General features: G+C 41.9%; 2 protein-coding genes across 9 annotated transcripts in view; one reads left to right on the forward strand and one right to left on the reverse strand.

The window, feature by feature from the left end:
- The first annotated feature begins 354 nt into the window (after positions 1–354).
- On the forward strand, positions 355–20,009 carry ATP6AP2 (ATPase H+ transporting accessory protein 2). 2 transcript variants are annotated; one of them, XM_007120980.4, is made up of 9 exons: positions 468–627; positions 6,575–6,705; positions 8,330–8,461; positions 13,880–13,975; positions 14,126–14,263; positions 15,528–15,581; positions 16,433–16,582; positions 17,537–17,656; positions 19,529–20,009. In XM_007120980.4, exons 1-9 carry the CDS (start codon positions 588–590, stop codon positions 19,721–19,723), a joined length of 1,056 nt encoding a protein of 351 aa, XP_007121042.1. In that variant the 5' UTR covers positions 468–587; the 3' UTR covers positions 19,724–20,009. The 2 variants fall into 2 exon arrangements, with proteins under 2 accessions (XP_028338335.2, XP_007121042.1); XM_028482534.2 differs by lacking the exon at positions 6,575–6,705 and having other exon boundaries at positions 355–627.
- C21HXorf38 (chromosome 21 CXorf38 homolog) overlaps positions 18,148–20,159 on the reverse strand; it is a 41,823-nt gene continuing 39,811 nt past the window's right edge. For 6 of the 7 annotated variants that reach the window (XM_055081835.1, XM_007120983.3, XM_028482536.1 and 3 more), the window contains one exon: positions 18,148–18,408. The gene's annotated coding sequence lies outside the window, so the exon portion shown is untranslated. The remainder of the gene's footprint in view (positions 18,409–20,159) is intronic. The other variant, XM_055081836.1, reaches the window with a different exon arrangement.

The following is a 20,159-nucleotide window of genomic DNA, read 5'->3' on the forward strand; positions in this document are numbered from 1 at the left end:
CCCCGAAGCGCCTGCCTTCCTCCCAGCAGGTGCTCAGCATCTGTGTAATTGTTATAGCGAAACCCAAACCAGCCCTGCAGCTTCCACAGCTGCACCCGTAGCGGGGCGAGGCCACGCGCCGGGACAGACAGACACCCTGGTTGGAGACCGTCGCTCGAGACTGGCGAAAGGGTCCCCACCGGGAGGCAGCCCCACCCTGTGGGCTCTCTGGACCCCTCGACAGGTTCCGTCATTGCCCCCAGCCCGGGACCACCCGCCCTACCCTCCATCCCGTGACCGGTCGTCACGGGCCGGGGGAGGAACTGCCCGGCTCTTCGATCGCTGCCTGCCATTGGCAGGGCCTTCCATCCATCACGTTAGGCTCCGCCCATGATGCTGACGTTTCCCAGGCTTCGTCTCTTCCGCAGGCCGCGGCGTAGCTGGCGATTGGTGGAGAAGGCTGCAGCCGTCCCAGAGGAGGTGAGGACGGGGCGGGCTCAGGGAGTCGGGGCGAGTCCGAGCTCGTCACCCCCTCGTGCTGCGGTGGTCGCTCGCGTCCCGCCGGCCTGCTCCGTGTCGCCGTGCACTGCTGCGGCCGCCGCGGAACCATGGCTGTGCTCGTCGTGCTCTTGTCCTTCTTGGTGGCGGGTGAGGTCCCGGGCCGCGGGACTTGGGGGCGGCCGCGGGTGGGCGGCAGTGGGGCGGATGCCGCAGTGCGGGCAGCTGGCGATGGCCTCGCCCCAGCCGCCTCCATCTCTGCCTTCTCCCCGGGCCGGCCTGTGGCGGCGCGGCCTGGCGGGCTTGCTGGGGCCGGGCGGGGCTGGGCTGCATGGGGGCACCTGAGCCGGCCTCCACCCTCCGCCTCTTCAAGAAAGGCGCGTCCGCCTGTCTTGCTCCGGACTCTTCCGGCTCGGGAGGCTCTTCGGAGAACGGGGATGCATTTCTCAGTCAACTGTTGAACCTCAGCCCTCTGCGAAGAAGCGAAGGCAGACTTCTCAGCTGCCATCAGCTGCTGCTTTTCTTTGCATTTTTCTGGTGTCTTCATTTCTAGCGGTTGTTATCAGTAATGGGTGAAATCTCCCCACTCCCCCCAGTTGTTTCAGGATACAGAAGTTGGAGGTGGAGTAATTGTTTTTGTATGATTATTTCTCAAGGAGAATTTAAAGTTCCTCTCAGTAGTTTGCAATAGTTCCCAATTTTAAGGATTTGGAAACTAAGATGTGAGTCACGTTCTTAGGGTCACATGTCAAATAAATGGTAGTTTTCTCCGTGGAACCTAGGTTCCCTAGCATTCAACAAGGAGAATGCAAGTCAGCTCATAATTGGCCTCTTACCGTGCATCATGTAATTCGGTTAATTTTACACCAATCCTTAGAAGAGGATATCACCCTCGTTTTACAGAGTGGTCAAGCCTAGATAAATTACCCAAACAGCACACAAGTAGTAAGCCGCAAACCTGGAATTGAACCCAGATCAGCTGGTTCCAAAGCGTGGGCCTTTCCCATTATACGTGTCGTGGCACAGGTGTGAGAATGTGGGAATGATGGGGGCTGGGACTGGGGGCACAGTGGTGAACAAGAGGCTGAGTTGAGAACAGTTTGGAGGAATGGGTCCCTGTTCCCCAGTGTGTCGATTTAAAACCTAGACGTTAAAAATCTGTAGGACGCCTGTGCCACTGCTCTGTGAGGTGCTGAGATGCCCCACTTTGGGAATGGTGGTTTAATTCTACATGAAGCTATAGACCTTTGATGTTTTTGAAATCTGCAGGTTTTCTCCATCCCTGGAGGTGCCCAGTGTTGTGTGTTGATGATAGTTACACTTACTTTAATGACACCCAAATTTTAAGGTTGTATTGTACCTTTCGTCTCTGGCTCTGTCAAGGTCATTCTGATCTATCTACTCAATTTCTTTGGGGGAATTTTTTATTTTAAGTTTTTAAATTCAGTTTTTGAAATTTAAAGATCTTCCCTTTGATACTGTGATTTAACTGAACATCTCGCTGAAATTCCATGTTTTAATGTTATGATTGATATTATTTTGATTCAGTGAGGTTTAGGGGTTTTTGTTAGGTTTTGGTCTGAGGCAAAATAATTGCTTCTGTATATGGTTTGAACCTGCTTTCCTAACTATAATAGTCTAGTTCATACAGATCAAGAATCTGATCGTGTCAGCTTCTGCACTGCATGGTCTTGTCAGATGAGGTTAAATTACTATTTTCCACAATGACTAAATGTGATTTAATGGAAAACATCTTTAAGAGATCTGACTTCTCTATTTGAGAAAAAAATATATAAGTCTTTTAAAATGGTGTTACCAAACCAGAGACCAGGGGAAGGGATCTAGGGTTATGAATACCAGGTCATGAGGAGTATTTGAAAAAAATTCAGATGTTTAGCTTGGAGAGAAAAGGCCAAGGGTGAACACATGGAATTTGAAGGGATGTCATGTTGAAGAGGGATTCAATTTGGTCACTGATGCCCCAGAGGTCAAAAGTAGGACCATCTGCATTCATAGATGACAGCATAGTATGGTGGGAGTTCCCAAAGAGGGGAAGGATTCTTAACCTCTCTCCCAGGCTGGGGGAAATTTCCCTAGGCAGGGTGCCTCACAGGCAAATGTGTGAAAGGTTGGGGTGGGAAGAAAAGGCATTTTTGACAGAACAGTATGTGTAAAAGCACAGAGGTGTGAGAGCGAAAGAGCGAATGGTTTGGTGGAGCTGAAACTTATAGGGGTTAAGTTGGGGAGATCCCAGAAGGAAGGGTGGTGAAGTGCTTTGGGTGTTACATTTTGGATTTTGTTTCAAAGGCTCCGGGCATCGAGTGAAGGTGGTTGAGCTGAAGGGTGAATGTTCAGATCTGTAGTTTGAAAAGGTGCTGGGAAAGCTGGATCCGAGAGTGGCATGATGGGTCATAAGGTGGCCAGTTCTAGCAAGCCTCGGGAGGGCCTGAAGTGGGGAGGGCCTGATGAGGACCCTGAACATGGAGGGGAAAGTGTTGTGAGATAAGAATAACAAAAGATGGACAGAATTCATTGGTTGATTAGCTGTGCTGCTGAGGAAGGATTTAAAGATGACTAATTCGAGCAGCTGGGTGGAAGGTGGTGTCATCCTTTGATACAGAGAATGTAGGAGGCGTGTATGGAAAAATGGTGAATTCAGTTCTGAACCTGTTGAGTTTGAAGGACCCATGGGACTTAGAAGGAAATGCTCAGCTCACTGTGGGGTATGTAGGCCTAAGGCTCAAGGGAAATCTAGGCTGAATATAAAAATCTGGGAGCCATTAGTGTGTTTTTGGTGTTTGCAGTCTTAGGGAGTAGATGGGCTCAGCCAGGGGGAGACTCCATTGTAGAACAGTGTAGAATAGAAAGCAGTGAGGGTCAGGAATGGAGCTGTAGATCTCCAAAGTGGAGTGTGCCCAGTGATATTGGGATGCCAGAAGAATGTACTGGAAATTCTATTTGTCTCTTATTTTCTCCCTCTTTTTTTTTTTATAGTAATGGTCAGATATTTTTGTAGAATGTCTCTCAATTTGGGCTTGTCTGCTATTTTCTCATGATTAAATTGGGAAGAATACTAAGGTGTCTCATCCTTTTAAAAAATTTCTATTTTGTGTGTTCTGTAATATATTATGAATATATATTTTATACTACAAATGTATACTTTATAAGTAAATATATACGTATTGGGAATACTTTCAAACTTTATACTGAAAGGGTTGAAATCTCAAAAGTTTGGACGTCACTGCTTTAAAGGATGGGAAGGGGAAGAAACTGAGGAGAAAAGCAGCCAGAGGGGTTGGAAGGAAAACCAGGGGCCCGGGCTTATGGAGGCCAAGGCAGGAGAGTTTCAAGGAAGGAGTTGTCAGTATCAGTTGCTTTGGGAAGTTACATAAATTGAGGGCTGAAAATTGTCTTCGGGATTTGGTGAGTCATTTCAGTGGCATGGTGGGGTCAGAAGCTGTGGGTTAGGTAGCAAACAGGAGATGAAGAAGTAGCAGAGCCAGTGATGGCTGACAACTCTTCCAGGATTCTTCGTCTGAAGGGAAGCAGAGGTAGGTGGAGGCTGGTAGGACCAAAGGAAGGGTTTTGTGGTTTGGATTTTAGAATGGGAGCACCCTATGCGTATTTTTATGCTGAAGCAAAAGAGCCAGTTGAGAGGGGAAACGGCTAGTGCAACATGTGGCTTCATTCATTCACTCAACAAGTATATATTGAGCACAGGTGTGCCAGGCACCGTTTTCAGCCCTGGGGATATTGTGTGAACAAGACAGACTGAAACCCATGCCCTCGTGGAGCTCATATTGTACAGGGCCAGCTTCGTATGCCCCAAACCACATAGCCACCTAACTCCTGATACATCGTCTGTTCCAGAATAGAGACTTAATAAACCCTGAATAAACCCTGAATGAATAATTCAGTAGGTGAATGAATGAAGGTCCCTTGAAGGCTGAACCATGGGATATTTTCAACCGGAGGAGGGACATCCCTGCCAGCACCTGGAGGGAGAGGAGATAAGGATAGGGGCTTGTGCAGATAAACTTGTGATGGGGAGAGGAAGCTGGAGGAATTCCTGTGCTTTCTCTTGAAGCTGGAGATGAGGTTATCTGGTGAGACTGAGTTGGGAGTGATAAAACTGGAAGTTGAGAGAAGTTGGGAAGCCAACTTCTTAAACTTTGTAAAGGATTAGAATGTTGGAACAGTGGAGATGATTGCTGGCAAACGTAGTGCTGAGGTGGCATCCCCATTCACTGGTCATATTCGGGTAGAGGATGGGTGACCTTCTTTCAGGTATCCCGGAGATGCCTGCGTGAAGCAGCAGTTTCTCAGTATAGGAGTCTTTGTAAGGTTTTCTGAAGCTCTAGGCTCCTGAAGGACTGTTGTACAGGTGTGGAAGTGGATTCTAACTATAAGGTTGAGGCAAAGTAATTTAGTAGAGCTCTGCTGGGGTCGAGTGAGTAGGGCTGCATCTCAAACAAGGCAATCTCCAGATCCAGATATTATTCTTTAAATGTGTATGGTATTCAGAAAGTATGCCTTCCTTGCTGCCCCATTTTCCTTAGAGTTTGCAGTTAACTACTACTTCAGCGAACCAAGATGTCTATCATTTACAAACTGCCATTCCATTCTGCTAATTTTTTTTTGTCTGCCTTTGGCTAGAGCAGTTTGGAAATTCCTGCTCTACTGGCTGCGCTGAATGAAACTCGTAACTCTTCATGTTGTATCAGCACCATCCTGAGGCCTTTTATTTACTGTCAATACTGCAACACCAAAACATTTACTGTTGCTTCCAATGTTATTCCCATAGCCTGTAAGCGGTACTTTCCTTAGGTCAAGAGCGTAATAGTGATGCTTTATTAAAGTCTAATTTTCCTGTACTAGGCATGACCAAGATTTGTTTTGGACTTGGAACTAATCTTTTCATAGGAACTCGAAAGTTTCCATTAGTTACTTGTCCTTGTGTAATCTAGACATCATTGGGTTAACTCACGATGGGTGAAGAAGCAAGATACCTCATCCTTAGCCTTGGAGGGCCTATAACATAGTCCCTTTATTCTCATTCTCACCTCTTAATCTCAGGCCCCATACCCCTAGACTAGTTGACTCTATTATTACAGAATACCTTTTCTCAGCCTCTCGATATGTGCATTGGAAATACTATGTCCTGGACTTTGTTTCTAGAGTCTGAAGTATTTTACATTCTGACTGGTAACGTGGACCCCCCGTTTGACAGTACTCATTTCACTAGCTTTGCCTGTGGGACATAAGGGAAGCTATGATCTATCCTAAGATATACTAACCTGCTGAAGTTTTGGCATGATATACTAGGAATTTTATGAATTTGCGTTTTCAAGAGAGGATCGACAGTAGAAATATTTATTTATTTATGGCTGTGTTGGGTCTTCGTGGCTGTGCGCGGGCTTTCTCTAGTTGCAGTGAGCGGGGGCTACTCTTTGTTGTGCTGTGTGGGCTTCTCGTTGCAGTGGCTTCTCTTATTGCGGAGCACGGGCTCTAGGCACACGGGCTCCAGTAGTTGTGGCATGTGGGCTCAGTAGTTGCGGCTCGTGGGCTCTAGAGCGCAGGCTCAGTCACTCCGCGGCATGTGGGATCTTCCTGGACCAGGGCTCGAACCCGTGTCCCCTGCATTGGCAGGTGGATTCCTAACCACTGAGCCATCAGGGAAGCCCTCGATGGTAGAAATAATTTAGAGATTTCAAGTTTCTTTCCTTCCTTTCTGGTCTGGGCCAAGGTTTTGGTTTTTGTTCTTTAAAAATCTGGAGAAATGCTGCTGATTTCTAATTCTTGCCAAATTGCCACATGCCCCTGTTTAAGGGCCGTCTGTAGGATAGCACCTAGATCATTAGGAGAATCTTGTTTCATAGTTGTAACTTTGTTACAGCAGAATGTATGGACTTAAATTCTTACAGTGATACTTTGAAAAAGAATTTGTTGATGTTTAGGTTTCAGCATTTTGTCCAATCAAAATTTAGTATACTAAAGTCAATGGAGAATGGGAAAGTATGTATTATATTTAATAATTTTCAATGTGGGTGCAAAAGATTTACGATGGTGATCATTTATTCATCTGTTTTCCTTTCAGGTGTCTTAGGGAACGAGTTTAGTATATTAAGATCACCAGGGTCTGTTGTTTTCCGGGATGGAAATTGGCCCATACCAGGAGAGCGAATCCCAGACGTGGCTGCATTGTCCATGGGCTTCTCTGTGAAAGAAGTATGTGTATTTAAAAAAAATATTTGGAGCTGCTTCTGAAAGCATTTTTGTTGATTTCTCCTAATAGGCGAGGAAAGCAACGGGCAAACATAGGTACAGATTACAAAAGTAAAAAGCTTATTTGTAGTCAGGGAGATTTTGGATAAGTGTTCCAAGCTCGATTATGAGAACAAATCATTATAAAACATTTACCATGTAATCGTTTATTCATAGTAGTGACGTTCTTTGTTACATAAGAGAATGCATCTGTCCTACTATTAATAGGATGTATAATTTTATTGTGTTTTTCCAGTACACATGATAGATTTGTGTCTTGGTTCAGGCTGCTATTACAAAGTACCATAGACTGGGTGCTTTATAAACATTTATGTCTCACAGTTCTAGGGGCTGGAAGTCTGTGATCAGGGTGCCAGCATGGTAGGGTTCTGGTGAAGGCCCTCCCTGGGTTGCAGACTGCCAACTTCTTGTTGTATCCTCACATGGTGGAGAGAGCCGGAGAGAGCCCTCTGGGATCCCCTCTATAAGGGTGCTCTAATATCATTCATGAGGATTCCATCCTCATAATGTAGTTACCTCCCTAAGGCCCCTCCTCCTAATACCGTCACACTGGAAGGATTAGGATTTTGCAATATGAATTTTGAGGAGACACATACATTCAGTCCATTGCAATTTTTTATGAATGATAAAATGTATATGCATCTTACCTGAGTTTAGGAAAATAGTGTGGTCAGTAGCCATAACCTGTTGTAATAACTGTCTGCTTACATGATTGTTGCATAGGGGGCCTAGGTCCAGTCAGTGTGAGACATCTTACAAAGCTCAGGGCTGGAAGAAAGGAGATGGAGTTTGCTCTATCTTCCTAGCTCTTCCCACTTTAAACTTTGGTGCTTTTGAGGTGGTCTCTAGATATCATCAATCACTCAAAGGAACATTCTTCCTAGGTCCTGAGTGCCTTTGAAACCAGAAGCAATGCATGGGAACTGCCTCTCTGCTGGGGCTTTGGGTGGAGCCCCTGCATTCCTTGCGTGAACCTGATGGGCTGTTTACATTGAAGGATGAAATTTGTACCTAGTTCTTTACAAACTTAATTTTGACTACACATGGCTGTCAAAGTAACCTTTAGAAATAATTATGAATAAACTACTATGAGTTACTTTCAGCAGGAATTTTATTTATAAAGCACTTAGTCTAAAGAGAATGTTGTAGTGGTAGCCTTGCTGTGTCACTGTGAAAGAGAAAAGTGATGCTGTAGGTAAGGGCAAAGAATGATGTGAGGGAAGAAAATGTCCATGGTTATATGGAAAAGAGAATGTTTTGTAATCTGGAATTTGAAAAGTACCTACATTTTGTTTATTTGCCTGCTTTTTTCCACAGAAGGTTTGAGGTGACTTATTATTAGACTTTATTGTTTCAAGTCTGTAGAAGTTTAAGAAAATGAAGAAGGTAGAAATCGGCATCCTTAATTAGGAGATTGCAACTACTGCTTTAAATAAGACATTTGCTGTCCCTGTGAGTTGTCATTGCCAGTGTCATCCCAGTACCCCTTAATTCTGCTTGTTAGATGTTATTAGGGAAATGGTTTCCTGAGTTGATAATTGGCAGTTTCACACTTTTCAATGTGTAGGACCTTTCTTGGCCGGGACTCGCAGTGGGTAACCTATTCCACCGTCCTCGGGCTACCGTTATGGTGATGGTGAAGGGAGTGGACAAGCTTGCTCTACCTCCAGGCAGTGTCATTTCGTACCCTTTGGAAAATGTGAGTATTTATTATAAAGAATTAAAGGGATGCATTTAAAATTTTGTCTTGTCAGCTGTCATTATGGATTGTGTTCTAAGCACTCGTCTTTTTTTTTTTTTAATGCACTGATGATAAGTAAAATAGTTTTTTTTTTAAATTATATGATGGTTGTAAATTTATTGAGACTTGGCTGTTTGCTATGGGTGAGAATACTTTCTAAGGTAAGAGGTAGAGAAATTGGCCCACTCTCAGAATAGTCAGAGGCTCAAAAAAGAGAAACAAGTTGAGGGCGTAACCTGCTGACATTTTCTAGGGCATTATTTTGTCACCTTCCCTTCAGAATTTTATCATTTTTGTGTAAGAAGGAGACTGGAGGCAGTTTTGCTGGCTCACTTATCCCTTCACTGGCCTTTCAGGCAATATGGCTGACTGAGCTGTTGTGAGAGGCCCTCCTTCTACTGTAAGCATATAGAAGTCACCAAACGTCTTTACATGTATCACTAAACTTGAAAGCGAGGAAGGGATACACACAGGTGCCAGATATGAATAGAAAATTCAGAAGCCACAATGGTGAGCAGGAGCTGAAGGTGAAGTTGCGTTCCCTACAAAAAGCCCGGGGCTTGCCCCCCTGAGAGAAATCGGAACTATGGCCTTGTGCTGTGCAGAGTCACATGCTCCAAATTCACATAATCCACCCCACACAGACACCTCCCCAGCCCAGGGCTCCTTCCATAAAAAAGAATTGAAGAGGAGTTGAATTTACCCAACACTTGAAGGAAAAAAAATGCTATGAGAAGGTCAGCAGGTACAACAAACAGAATTCATCCCCCTAGAACTACTACAGATAACAGACCAGCCTCAAAAAGAGATTTAAAAATGTATATATTAAAATTGTGAAAGAGTTAAAGGAAGGGATAGAAACCAGAGGCAGTTAAAAGATACATATATTTTTTTTTTTTTGCGGTACGCGGGCCTCTCACTGTTGTGGCCTCTCCCGTTGTGGGGCACGGGCTCAGTGGCCATGGCTCACGGGCCCAGCCGCTCCGCGGCATGTGGGATCTTCCCGGACCGGGGCATGAACTCGTGTCTCCTGCATCGGCAGGCGGACTCTCAACCACTGCGCCACCAGGAAGCCCCCTAAAAGATATTTGATATGTGGTGCTTTCGTTTTCACTTACAAATATTTTGTAATTTATACTGATTTCTTTAACCCATGAGTTATTTAGAAGTGTTGTAACATATGGGTTCTTTCAAAATAATTTTTAATTTTTCAGTTTCTAATTTCACTGCATTGTAACACTGGTCTATATAATGCTGATTTTGGTGTGTGGGGGGGTTCACACTTTTCCTGTGGTCTAGTATAGATTATCTCCAAGCACACATGACATGCTTACCAAAAATGACCATGTACTAGGCCACAAGGCAAATCTCAATGGATAATTATCGGTATCATATAAACCACCCTCTCTGACCACAATGCAGTTAAATCTGAATACAATAACAAAATGATACCTTAAAAAATGCTTGGAAATGGTAGAAACAAACACAAGATAGACTCCTCAGGTTTAGAGCACACTGAGGTAGGCTAAAGCCAAATCAACACCTAAATATAGTGAAATTGAAGAACTGTCAAGGACGCTAATAATCTTCCCAGAGAGCAAAGATGCTGTCATGACAAAGGAATGAGAGTAAAATGGTAGCAGATTTCTCATCATTGCCATTAGGGACCAGAAGCGCAAGAAAGGAAAAGCAGGAATTGCATAGTATGAAGCTAGGCTGAGAATATTGTTTAAGTAGTTATGATAAAATGATACAGAAATGAAAATTATAACTATTGGGAGGGTGGAGAGAGAGAAACAGAGGGCTTGTAAGGGGATAGGGCTGTGGTTGGTAATGTGGGAGAGCTAGATCCTCATTTTCTATAACGGGCAATAAATACATAATGCCTAAAATTGAAAAATCAAGATGGAGTAGTATAAACACATTATTTAGAGGTGGTGGTAAAAATAAAAGGAAACAAAGGATTTGAAGGTGAGTGCTGTAAATAGGTACTAAGGATGTAATGTTCAGTCAGCATGATGACAGTAGTTAACACTGCTGTGTGATACATATGAAAGCTGTCAAGAGGGTAAATTCTAAGTTATCACAAGGAAAAAAATTTTCTTTTTTGCTTTCTCTTTTTTTATATCTGTATGAGATGATGGATGTTCACTAAACTTATTGCAGTAATCATTTCACAGTATATGTAAGTCAAACCATCATGTTGTATACCTTAAAACTTAAACAGTGATGTATGTCAACGGTATCTTGATAAAACTGGAAAAATTAACTTGAAGTGAGGAAGAAAAAAGATGGGGAAGGAAAGAAAGTACCTCAGAGAAGTAGGAAATGGATGGGCAAACTTATCTTCCAAAGAAAGTCTTAGAGAATTGTTTGTCTCTTTAAACTGCATGTATATATAACTCTTAAAAATTAATTTTGAAAAAGCCAACAAGAAAAGATAGCTGGAATAGACACCATCCTAAATAATTCATTGGTTGAGGAGAAAATTATGGTGGAAGTGTTGAAGTTATTTGGAACTGAACATCACAAATGTGCCATATATTTAAAAAATTGTGGGGTACAGCTAAAGTGGTAAGAAGAGGGAAAATTTATAACCCTACATGCACATGTTAGATAATTTAAAATATTGGAAATTAATGAGCTAAAGAAACCAGAAGAATTTCAGAGTAAATGGAAGGAAGGGAACAATAAAAATGAAAGACATGTGAAAAAGATACTTTTAGTCTTCGCAAAGATTATTATTAAGTAGCTTGTTGTGTGATTTCTGTGAAAATCACTGTAGAAGATCTCTTTTAAAAACGTATATATGGGGCTTCCCTGGTGGCGCAGTGGTTGTGCGTCCGCCTGCCGATGCAGGGGAATCGAGTTCGTGCCCCGGTCCGGGAGGATCCCACATGCCGCGGAGCGGCTGGGCCCGTGAGCCATGGCCGCGGAGCACTATTTTATAAAATACTAGTCTTGATTAATAGAAGTGACCCCAAGTTATCTTTGTCTGGTTCTATGATATGCTATCTTTATCTTAAAAATATGAATTAAATGTTTCAGAAGGAATCTTGATCTTCCAATTTGGGAAGGAGAAAAGGACCAACATTTCATGCTTGGATTCTGATATCATAGTGGGAATTGACAAAACACTCAAAGATGAAGCAGGCTTTCACTCACATAAAAATTGCCAAAGGATAGCTCCATTTTGAACCAGTATGGAACATAATTACAACATCTTTAAAAACAAAAACAAAAACCACCATTTTAAACCATGATAGCCCCTGAGCACAATCAAAAGATACACAATTGCTCCAAAAAAATGAAAGAAACTTGTTATTCATTCCCCAAGTACACACAATGCTTTAGGACAAGCACTGTGTGAGAGATGAACACCACAACAGTGAGAGGCCCGCATAGCAAAAAAAAAAAAACAAAACAAAACAAACAAAAAAAAAACGTATATATGGGACTTCCCTGGCGGTCCAGTGGTTAAGACGCCACGCTTCCACTGCAGGGGGCACAGGTTCCATCCCTGGTCAGGGAACTAAGATCCCATATGCCACGCAGCACAGCCAAAAAATAAAAATAGTATATTAAAAATCCAATATGCCATTAAGATTTTCATTAGCCTACAATCCAAAACTAAACATTTTAAAACAGACTAGCCTCATTTTACAGGAGTAGAAGCTGTGAAAAGAGGTCATGTTATTGCTTGACCCTGACTGACCGCTTCTAATACTTTTACTGGCAGTAGGTGGAAAGATATAAGGCTCCGAGGGAAAAATCCCCCCCGCCCCCAAAAAAAGCCTTAGAATTCCACTTAAAGCTTCTATTTGATTAGCTAGCTGTTATCATTCGATTTTCAAGTCCTGTAGATACAGAATTTCCATTTTTCCCAGGACAAACGTGTATCCTTATAATGTAGTAGAAGAAAACAATCATGGGATTTTAAGCATGACCTTTTTTCCTTTTTGAGTATAGCAGTCTATATAATTTTTTCTTTTCCTTCACAGTTTGGCGCTCACCTGACTCAGTAGCTTCTCCAATTTGATTGCTAGGGACACGTTACCTTTAATCTTCAACTTTCCTGCTGTGTGTGCCACTGAGGTGAAATGAGGCTGGAGAGTTTGTGTTACATGTTCTCATATTCCTTCCAAAGCCCAAGGAAGTGAAGTGTGTGCTTGCAAAAGGAGGAGCGCTTGTGGCTGACTCAGGGAGCTTGTAATAGGATGCTTTTGCAAGCTGGAACTCTTCCCCTTCTTCAGTTACTCATTAACTTATTTTAAGAGAATTTGGGGAAGAGTTAATATGCATCTTGTGTGTAAGGGTAAAAATAGATTACACTTCACGTTTATTAATCACATTTATTTCTGCCTGGCCCACGTTAACGAGCTACTTATACACATGAACCTTTTAATAGTAAAGGGAATTACTGGGGGAAAAAAATCACTGTACGAAATCTCCATTAAAACAAAAACATTACTACTGTACTGCTTGTTGTAATAATATTGAGAATAAAATAAGTTTTTGAGGGGGGGAATTACCATAATTTATTTAAATAATGTGGGGCAAAAACAGGTCTATGGGAATAGAAGTCAGAATTTTGGTTACCCTTGGGAGTGGAGGGAGGGAGTGGGTAGAGAGGCTTGTAGGGTGCTGTTTTGTTTTGCTCTGGTTGGGTTATATGAGCACATCCATTTGTAAATATTCCTTGAGCTGTTACTCCGAGATTTGTGCACCATATTATATGTATGTTACACTTTAATAATAAATTCACAGAAAAAAGTACATTTTATCACAATTAGCTATTTCAGTTTATTAATATCATGTGTTCCCAAGATAAATTGCACATTCAGAACTCTTGTGACATACTTTATGCCTTGCCTAAGAGTCTTCAGTCTATCTGAAGACCAAACCCTACATCTTATTAAACATTTCTAAAATTTTGAAATGAAAAATGGTCTCTCTTTCAATTATATGCAAGTCTTCAAATTCCTTTGACCTTCTCTTAAATGCAAGTTAATACATTATTGTAGAATATACATTCATTGTGGCACATTTTATCAATATTGAAACCGGATGTATTGCTGCTTAAAATACCTGAATGACCACCAGAAAATGGTCATTTGTGCAAGGCAGTGTTTTGTCCTTCATTTTGCACGTTTTTTCTCATATAGGCACATTTGGAGACACAAACTCATTGGCCCACTAGGGGGCTGTTTAAATCTTCTGTGCCCTCAAAAGGGCTCTTTGCGTTTGGATATGATTTAGGTCTTTTGGATTTCCATAGAAAATGCTGGTACTTGGCTCCTTTTTTAATACTATGTAAATGATTTTTCTTCCCATTTTGGTTCAGATAATAATTAAGATCTCATTATTAAATTTCAGGCAGTTCCTTTTAGTCTTGACAGCGTTGCAAATTCCATTCACTCCTTATTTTCTGAAGAAACTCCTGTAGTTTTACAGTTGGCTCCCAGTGAGGAAGTAAGTGTGATACAGTTTTTATTTTAAATGCTTTAAAAAATAAGCTTTCTTTATTTAATGAAAATTTAAAACTAATTTTATGAAAAATGCTGACAGACCTCTATATTGGAATTAATCTGTAGAATGTAACAAAATTTTGGATTCTTGCAGAGAGTGTACATGGTGGGGAAGGCAAACTCAGTTTTTGAAGATCTCTCAGTAACGCTAAGACAGCTCCGTAATCGACTGTTTCAAGAAAACTCTGTTCTCAGTTCACTTCCCCTCAATTCTCTGAGTAGGAACAATGAAGTAAGTAGTGCAGTTATTGAATGAATAAGTGAATATCATTAGTAATTTCCCATTTCTTATGCTGACTTTAGAGCAAACTTGAAATTTTAGAAAATGAAAAGTTTTGTAAGTTTATTGCTTGGAGTAGATTCTTTTTTCCTTTAGTGTAATTTTTAAAAAATGAATCTCATGAATGAATTGACTCTCTTTGTGAGCTGATCTGTAGTAATAAATAGCACTACATTCTAGCGCAAGGGTTGCCACCAGTTAATCCTGACAGGCCAGAAATCACAGTAACTAGTTGGTAGTTGGTAGAGCTGTGTGGATCTGGTAATGTGGGAGCCATTATTCACTGCCACTTTTGATGTGTTGCCTTATTTTTCTAATTCATTCTTGACTGTACAGTGGAGGGCACCACCCTTACTTTTGACTCCTGTATGTCAGCTTCACCACCTGTTCATGCACCCGCTTAACCACATGGCATGCCACCTTTGTGGTAGCCTCCCTTCTTCACCTACTCTGGACGACCAGGACCACCATCTTTTATTCTTCACGGGATGTGAGCAAAGTAGGCTATCGGCAGGACCTCGTTGCAGTGCGCCAGAATATTCTGATGCCCTGAGGGAAAACCAGTTGAGTTTAGATGCTTATCACAGCTTTATCAAAAATAAAGCTATTGGGACTTCCCCGGTGGTGCAGTGGTTAAGGATCCGCCTGCCAATGCAGGGGACACGGGTTCGAGCCCTGGTCCGGGAAGATCCCACATGCCGCGGAGCAACTAAGCCTGTGTGCCACAACTACTGAGCCTGCGCCCTAGAGCCTGCAAGCCACAACTACTGAAGCCCACACGCCTAGAGCCCGTGCTCCGCAGCAAGAGAAGCCACCGCACTGAGAAGCCCGCGCACTGCAACGTAGAGTAGTCCCCGCTCGCCACAACTAGAGAAAGCCCATGCACGGCAACGAAGACCCAACGCAGCCAAAAATAAATAAATACAATAAATAAATTAAAACAAAATAATAAAACACACAAAAAAGCATTCCTTAAAAAAAAAAAAAAAGCTATTTGAGTGGTAGTCACTGCTGGAGAATGACTATCACCTTTTTGTTAGGAAATACTGTTTTATAAGCGTTTTCACTTGAAATGAACCTAGCAAATGGAGGACAGATTGTCGCATAAATTCACTCATGTACTTAATGTTTGTAATATCCTGTGCCTTATTTGATAGATGGCAAATATAGATCTTAGATGAATATTTAAAATAATGCTCATTTCTGCTCTCCGCAGGTTGATCTGCTTTTTCTTTCTGAACTGCAAGTGCTACATGATATTTCAAGTTTGGTAAGTAGGCTTCTCTAATTTTTCAGTTCCATTTATTCTGGTTCCAGAAGACATTTCTAGAGAGTCCTTGAATGATAGTGAAACCAGTCAAAAAGTTTAAGTATGCCCTAGATTTATGATTCCGAAAGTTGAGAAATCAGTGGTGGTGTTGGGAATTTTGAACTCATCTCATGTTAACCAATTACTTTGCATTTGTACCTTTAGGAGGGATAGTAAGTATTAATGTACCTTCCAAGAACACAGGCTTAGGAGTAAGGCCACCCTGGCTGTGGTCCTGACCTGTTGATTTCTTGTCAGACATTAAGACTTAAACAGTTTGGACTAATGCAGTCAACCAAGTCAGGAAGGGAATATATATGCCTGTAGTGTATTCTTTTTTGTTTTGGTGAATGACTTTTTTAAAAAAAAACCCTCCTATGATGAAATAGAAAATCTTACCCGTGTGCTATCTTCTGAAGTTGTTGCCCAAACTCTCAGTGGGTTGGTTTGGGGAGTGTGGAAGTGTAGTGCTGGTGGTGTGGGAGGTGTCTGCTCTGTGAGCACTGATGGCTCGTCTCTCCTGGGATCAAACTGGTCCAACCATCTGGTTCTCTCATACCCTGGCCCGTATCTGAGGTTTTAAAACTATAGAAATTTTTAAAAGAGCTTTTATTATAACTGCTCCTAAAAATGAGATTTGTGTTGGATTTGTTTTATCAGAAACTCCCATTTAAACCAGTTCTGTTTGCCACCGTTCTAGACTATTGTGGTACCCTGGGGTGCTTCTGCCTAGTTTAGTTAGGTGTAAAACTCCAACTGGCTGTGTTTGACAATACTTCATCTATTTCCTTTTGTTTGTTTGTTCTCCTAAGTTGTCTCGACATAAGCATCTAGCCAAGGATCATTCTCCTGATTTATACTCACTGGAGCTGGCAGGTTTGGACGAAATTGGGAAACGTTACGGGGAAGACTCTGAACAATTTAGAGATGCTTCTAAGATCCTTGTTGATGCTCTACAAAAGGTAAACCATCAATGGGGTGGTAAACCATCAATGGGGTGTGAGCAGTTAGAGTATGAGCATTTGACTCTTGGGAAAAATCTGCTTAGTGAACTACTATTGATTGAAGTCTTTTACTCACCTTCTTTGAGGGCCCTCTAATTTCAGTGACCGAGGATGGAGCAGGTCACAGGTGTATGTTGGGATGTCTGTCTCTTTTTTTTTTTTTTGGCCTTGCCGAGCGGCTTGCAGGATCTTAGTTCCTCGACCAGGGATTGAACCCGGGCCCCGGCAGTGAAAGTGCCAAGTCCTAACCACTGGACCATCAGGGAAATCCCAGGGATGTCTCTCTCTCTCTAATGCTGGCATAAGCAGCATAGGAAATGATCAATAACTGTAGCACAGTACTTTTTTCTTTTCTTTTTGGTTTACCATTTAACCATTTCTAAGTGTACAGCTCTGTGGCACTAAGTACATTCACATTGTTGGGCAACTGTACCACCATCCATCGCCAGAACTTTCATCTTCCCTGAAACTCTGTCCCCGTTAATCCCTATGAAATAATCGAAGGAGAACACTTAGCACAGTACCAGACATTTAGCAGACACTAGTAAATGCTAGTTTTCTTCTGCCCTTGACGTTATATTCACCTGCAGCTCTTCAGTGAGGCTTCATCTTTGTAGATGTTTGCGATCAACCAGAGACAACAAAGATTTCATTCTTCCTGCCCCCAATTTATACACCAACAAATTCAGTGACTCCTTCTTTCTGGAAGTAATTTTATTTTGAATGTTTATATGTTGAATCTTAACAAACACTTTTCTGAATATTTATATTTAAACTTTTAAGACTTGCCTATTTTAAGACAGTGTACTTCATGAGCCAGTAGGTAATTGTATTTGTTCTTGTAGGTGCACAGAAGCTTTACAAAAATTTTAATGTGTTTTGAGATTCATAGTAATGTCAGTAACTCTTCAGTTTGCAGATGACATGTACAATCTCTACGGTGGGAACGCAGTGGTAGAGTTAGTGACTGTCAGATCGTTCGACACATCCCTTGCGAGGAAGACTAGGACTATCCTTGAGGCAAAACAAGCGGTGAGTACGTTTTTAGATCCTGCTTTAAAATTGTAAAATTAACTCTAAAAAACCCACTAAATCCTGTATCACTTGTGGGCAATATGAATGAGCAGTCAGTAAATCTGAAAAAACAAAACGTAGGTTTCTTATTCACGTAGGTGTTTTGCCGGTGATGCTCAGTTCTTTGGGGTTGTAATCAGATAATGCGAGACTTTGTTAGGGATAAAAGCAAATGTGTCAGAGCCCATAAGATAATTCAAATATGGGTATTACAAGGAGACCTCAGAAGTTAACATGAGGGAGTGGTGTGGTGCTCTCAACTTGTGGAGTCTGCTTTTCTCAGAGGTACACTGTCTTTGTGGTACAGTCTCCCATTTTCCGGCTACGTACACTCTCTATAATACAATTTGACCTGGATCTTGCTTTGATTTTTAAGCATTTAGAGGATCATAGGCAAGGGTGCCAGCCCTGGTAAAACAAGTGCGCGCACGGCCAAGAACATTACTTACAGCTGGCTTCATCTCTCAGAGCAGGCGGATTCCCAGTTGTTTATGGTACGGACACTCTCCTTTGGGTCCATTTTGCAGCCCGCACTTTCCTCGGTTTTGCCAGTCGCTGTGTGGGACTTAGAGTGAGATGCTCAAAAGTAATGTGTTCAAGATAATCTAGATGTGACTGGTTTGAGATTGTCTCATCCTAAACAGGAGTGGAAGGACTTAAGACAGCACGGCAGGCTAGACACACCGAAAAATTTTCCGACTACAGAGCATCTAGAAGTGGATAAAAGTAAACCCCCTCTTGAGTGCACAGTTTAACTCTCAAAAAAGTAAGGGAAACTCTAAAGAAAGGGAACTGGAGAACTGTGTTAGTCAGGCTGCCCTGGGAACATTTCCAGTTGGGTTACCGAGCAACTGGCTCTCTGTGGGGAGTTGGAACTGATGCCTCCCCGTGAAGCTGGAACCCTGAAAGGGCCGTGCCTGCAGTGAGAGGGCAGACTAGAAAACAGCCTGCCTGCCAGCAGAAGGAGACGGGAAGGCAGCTTGGGGGCTGTGCAGTCGGGGTATGTGCTGGGGGTGGACTGTCTCCTAGGGAATCCTTAACCACAGGGCCACCTTCATGTGGGTTTGAGGCTCAAGTTTATACCATCCACAAGTTCTAGGAAGCCCCAGGCCAATAAAGAATTTTTAAAATTTAACGTTTTAAAACTGAAGAGAATACTTGTTCTTATGAAGCTCCCTCGTCTTATTCCTTTACCCGCCCCATCTAGAGGTAATTGCTCTCCTGAATAGTATGTTAACCATTCCCTGGCTTTTCTTTACAGTTTTAATACATATGTATTTATCCTTAAATAATGTTTGGTTTTGCCTGTAATTGAATTTTCTATAAATGGAATTATACTATATTTTTCTCTGAGCAAAGGCTCAGTATTGTTTTTAAGAGCCACGCAAGTTGATAACTATAGCAGTAAAATGACCTGAACTACTCTACTCTACGTTCCACCGGATGTGCCACAGTTATCCATCCCGTTGATGGATGTCCTTGCACATGTCTTGGTACACATCTAGAAGAAGTGTTCCCTAGGGCATGAACTGGCTGGATCACAGTATACGCGCACACTGTCAAGTTTATCGGCGTTGCAAGCAGTTGGAGCACTATATATACTTCCACCAACAGTGTGCTAACCTCTGTGAAGGCTCCCCCTTCTTGGTTCCTCCTAATATAAGGAGCTTTTATGCCACTTATTAATAATATAGTTTGTTAGATAGATAAATGAATCATAGCTAGCAAATTGGGATAATTTCCTAACTTAACATTCTTCCCTAGCTAGCAAATTGGGATAATTTCCTAACTTAACATTCTTCCCTCTTGATTTTCTTTTCTTTATTGTAGAAGGACCCATCAAGTACCTATAACCTCGCATATAAGTATAATTTTGAATATCCAGTGGTTTTCAACATGATACTTTGGATAATGATCGCCTTGGCCTTGGCTGTGATTATTACCTCTTACAATATTTGGAACATGGATCCTGGATATGATAGCATCATTTATAGGATGACAAACCAGAAGATTCGAATGGATTGAACTTTCCTTATGCCAACTTAGAAAAGGGGTTTGGAAAAATCAGCTGTTTGGAAATCGGCTATATCTTTTAGTGTAAAGTAGATAGTATGAATTTATAAAAAAGCAGGTTGTGTTCTCTATTTTGTGTGCTTCTCTATTTTGTGTGCCTGTGATGTTCTTTATAGTATTGATGTGAGTTGATTTGTGATATAGGTTCCATAATATGCTCAATAGGTTCCATAATATGCTCAATACTATGATTGATATAACCATTTAATATTTGGAAACATGCACTAAATGTAAAACAAACAAACATTTAGAACAGTTTTTATGTTGGGAAAATGCACTGAATTTGAAATGCTTACTCCCTTACACAGGACAGGTGAAGGTGATCATTGGACTGTTATATACTGTGAACATAAACGTCTTAATGTAAATATCTCTGAAACGAGTAAAG

Source organism: Physeter macrocephalus, chromosome 21 (genome assembly GCF_002837175.3).
Source record: "Physeter macrocephalus isolate SW-GA chromosome 21, ASM283717v5, whole genome shotgun sequence".
NCBI lineage: Eukaryota > Metazoa > Chordata > Mammalia > Artiodactyla > Physeteridae > Physeter > Physeter macrocephalus.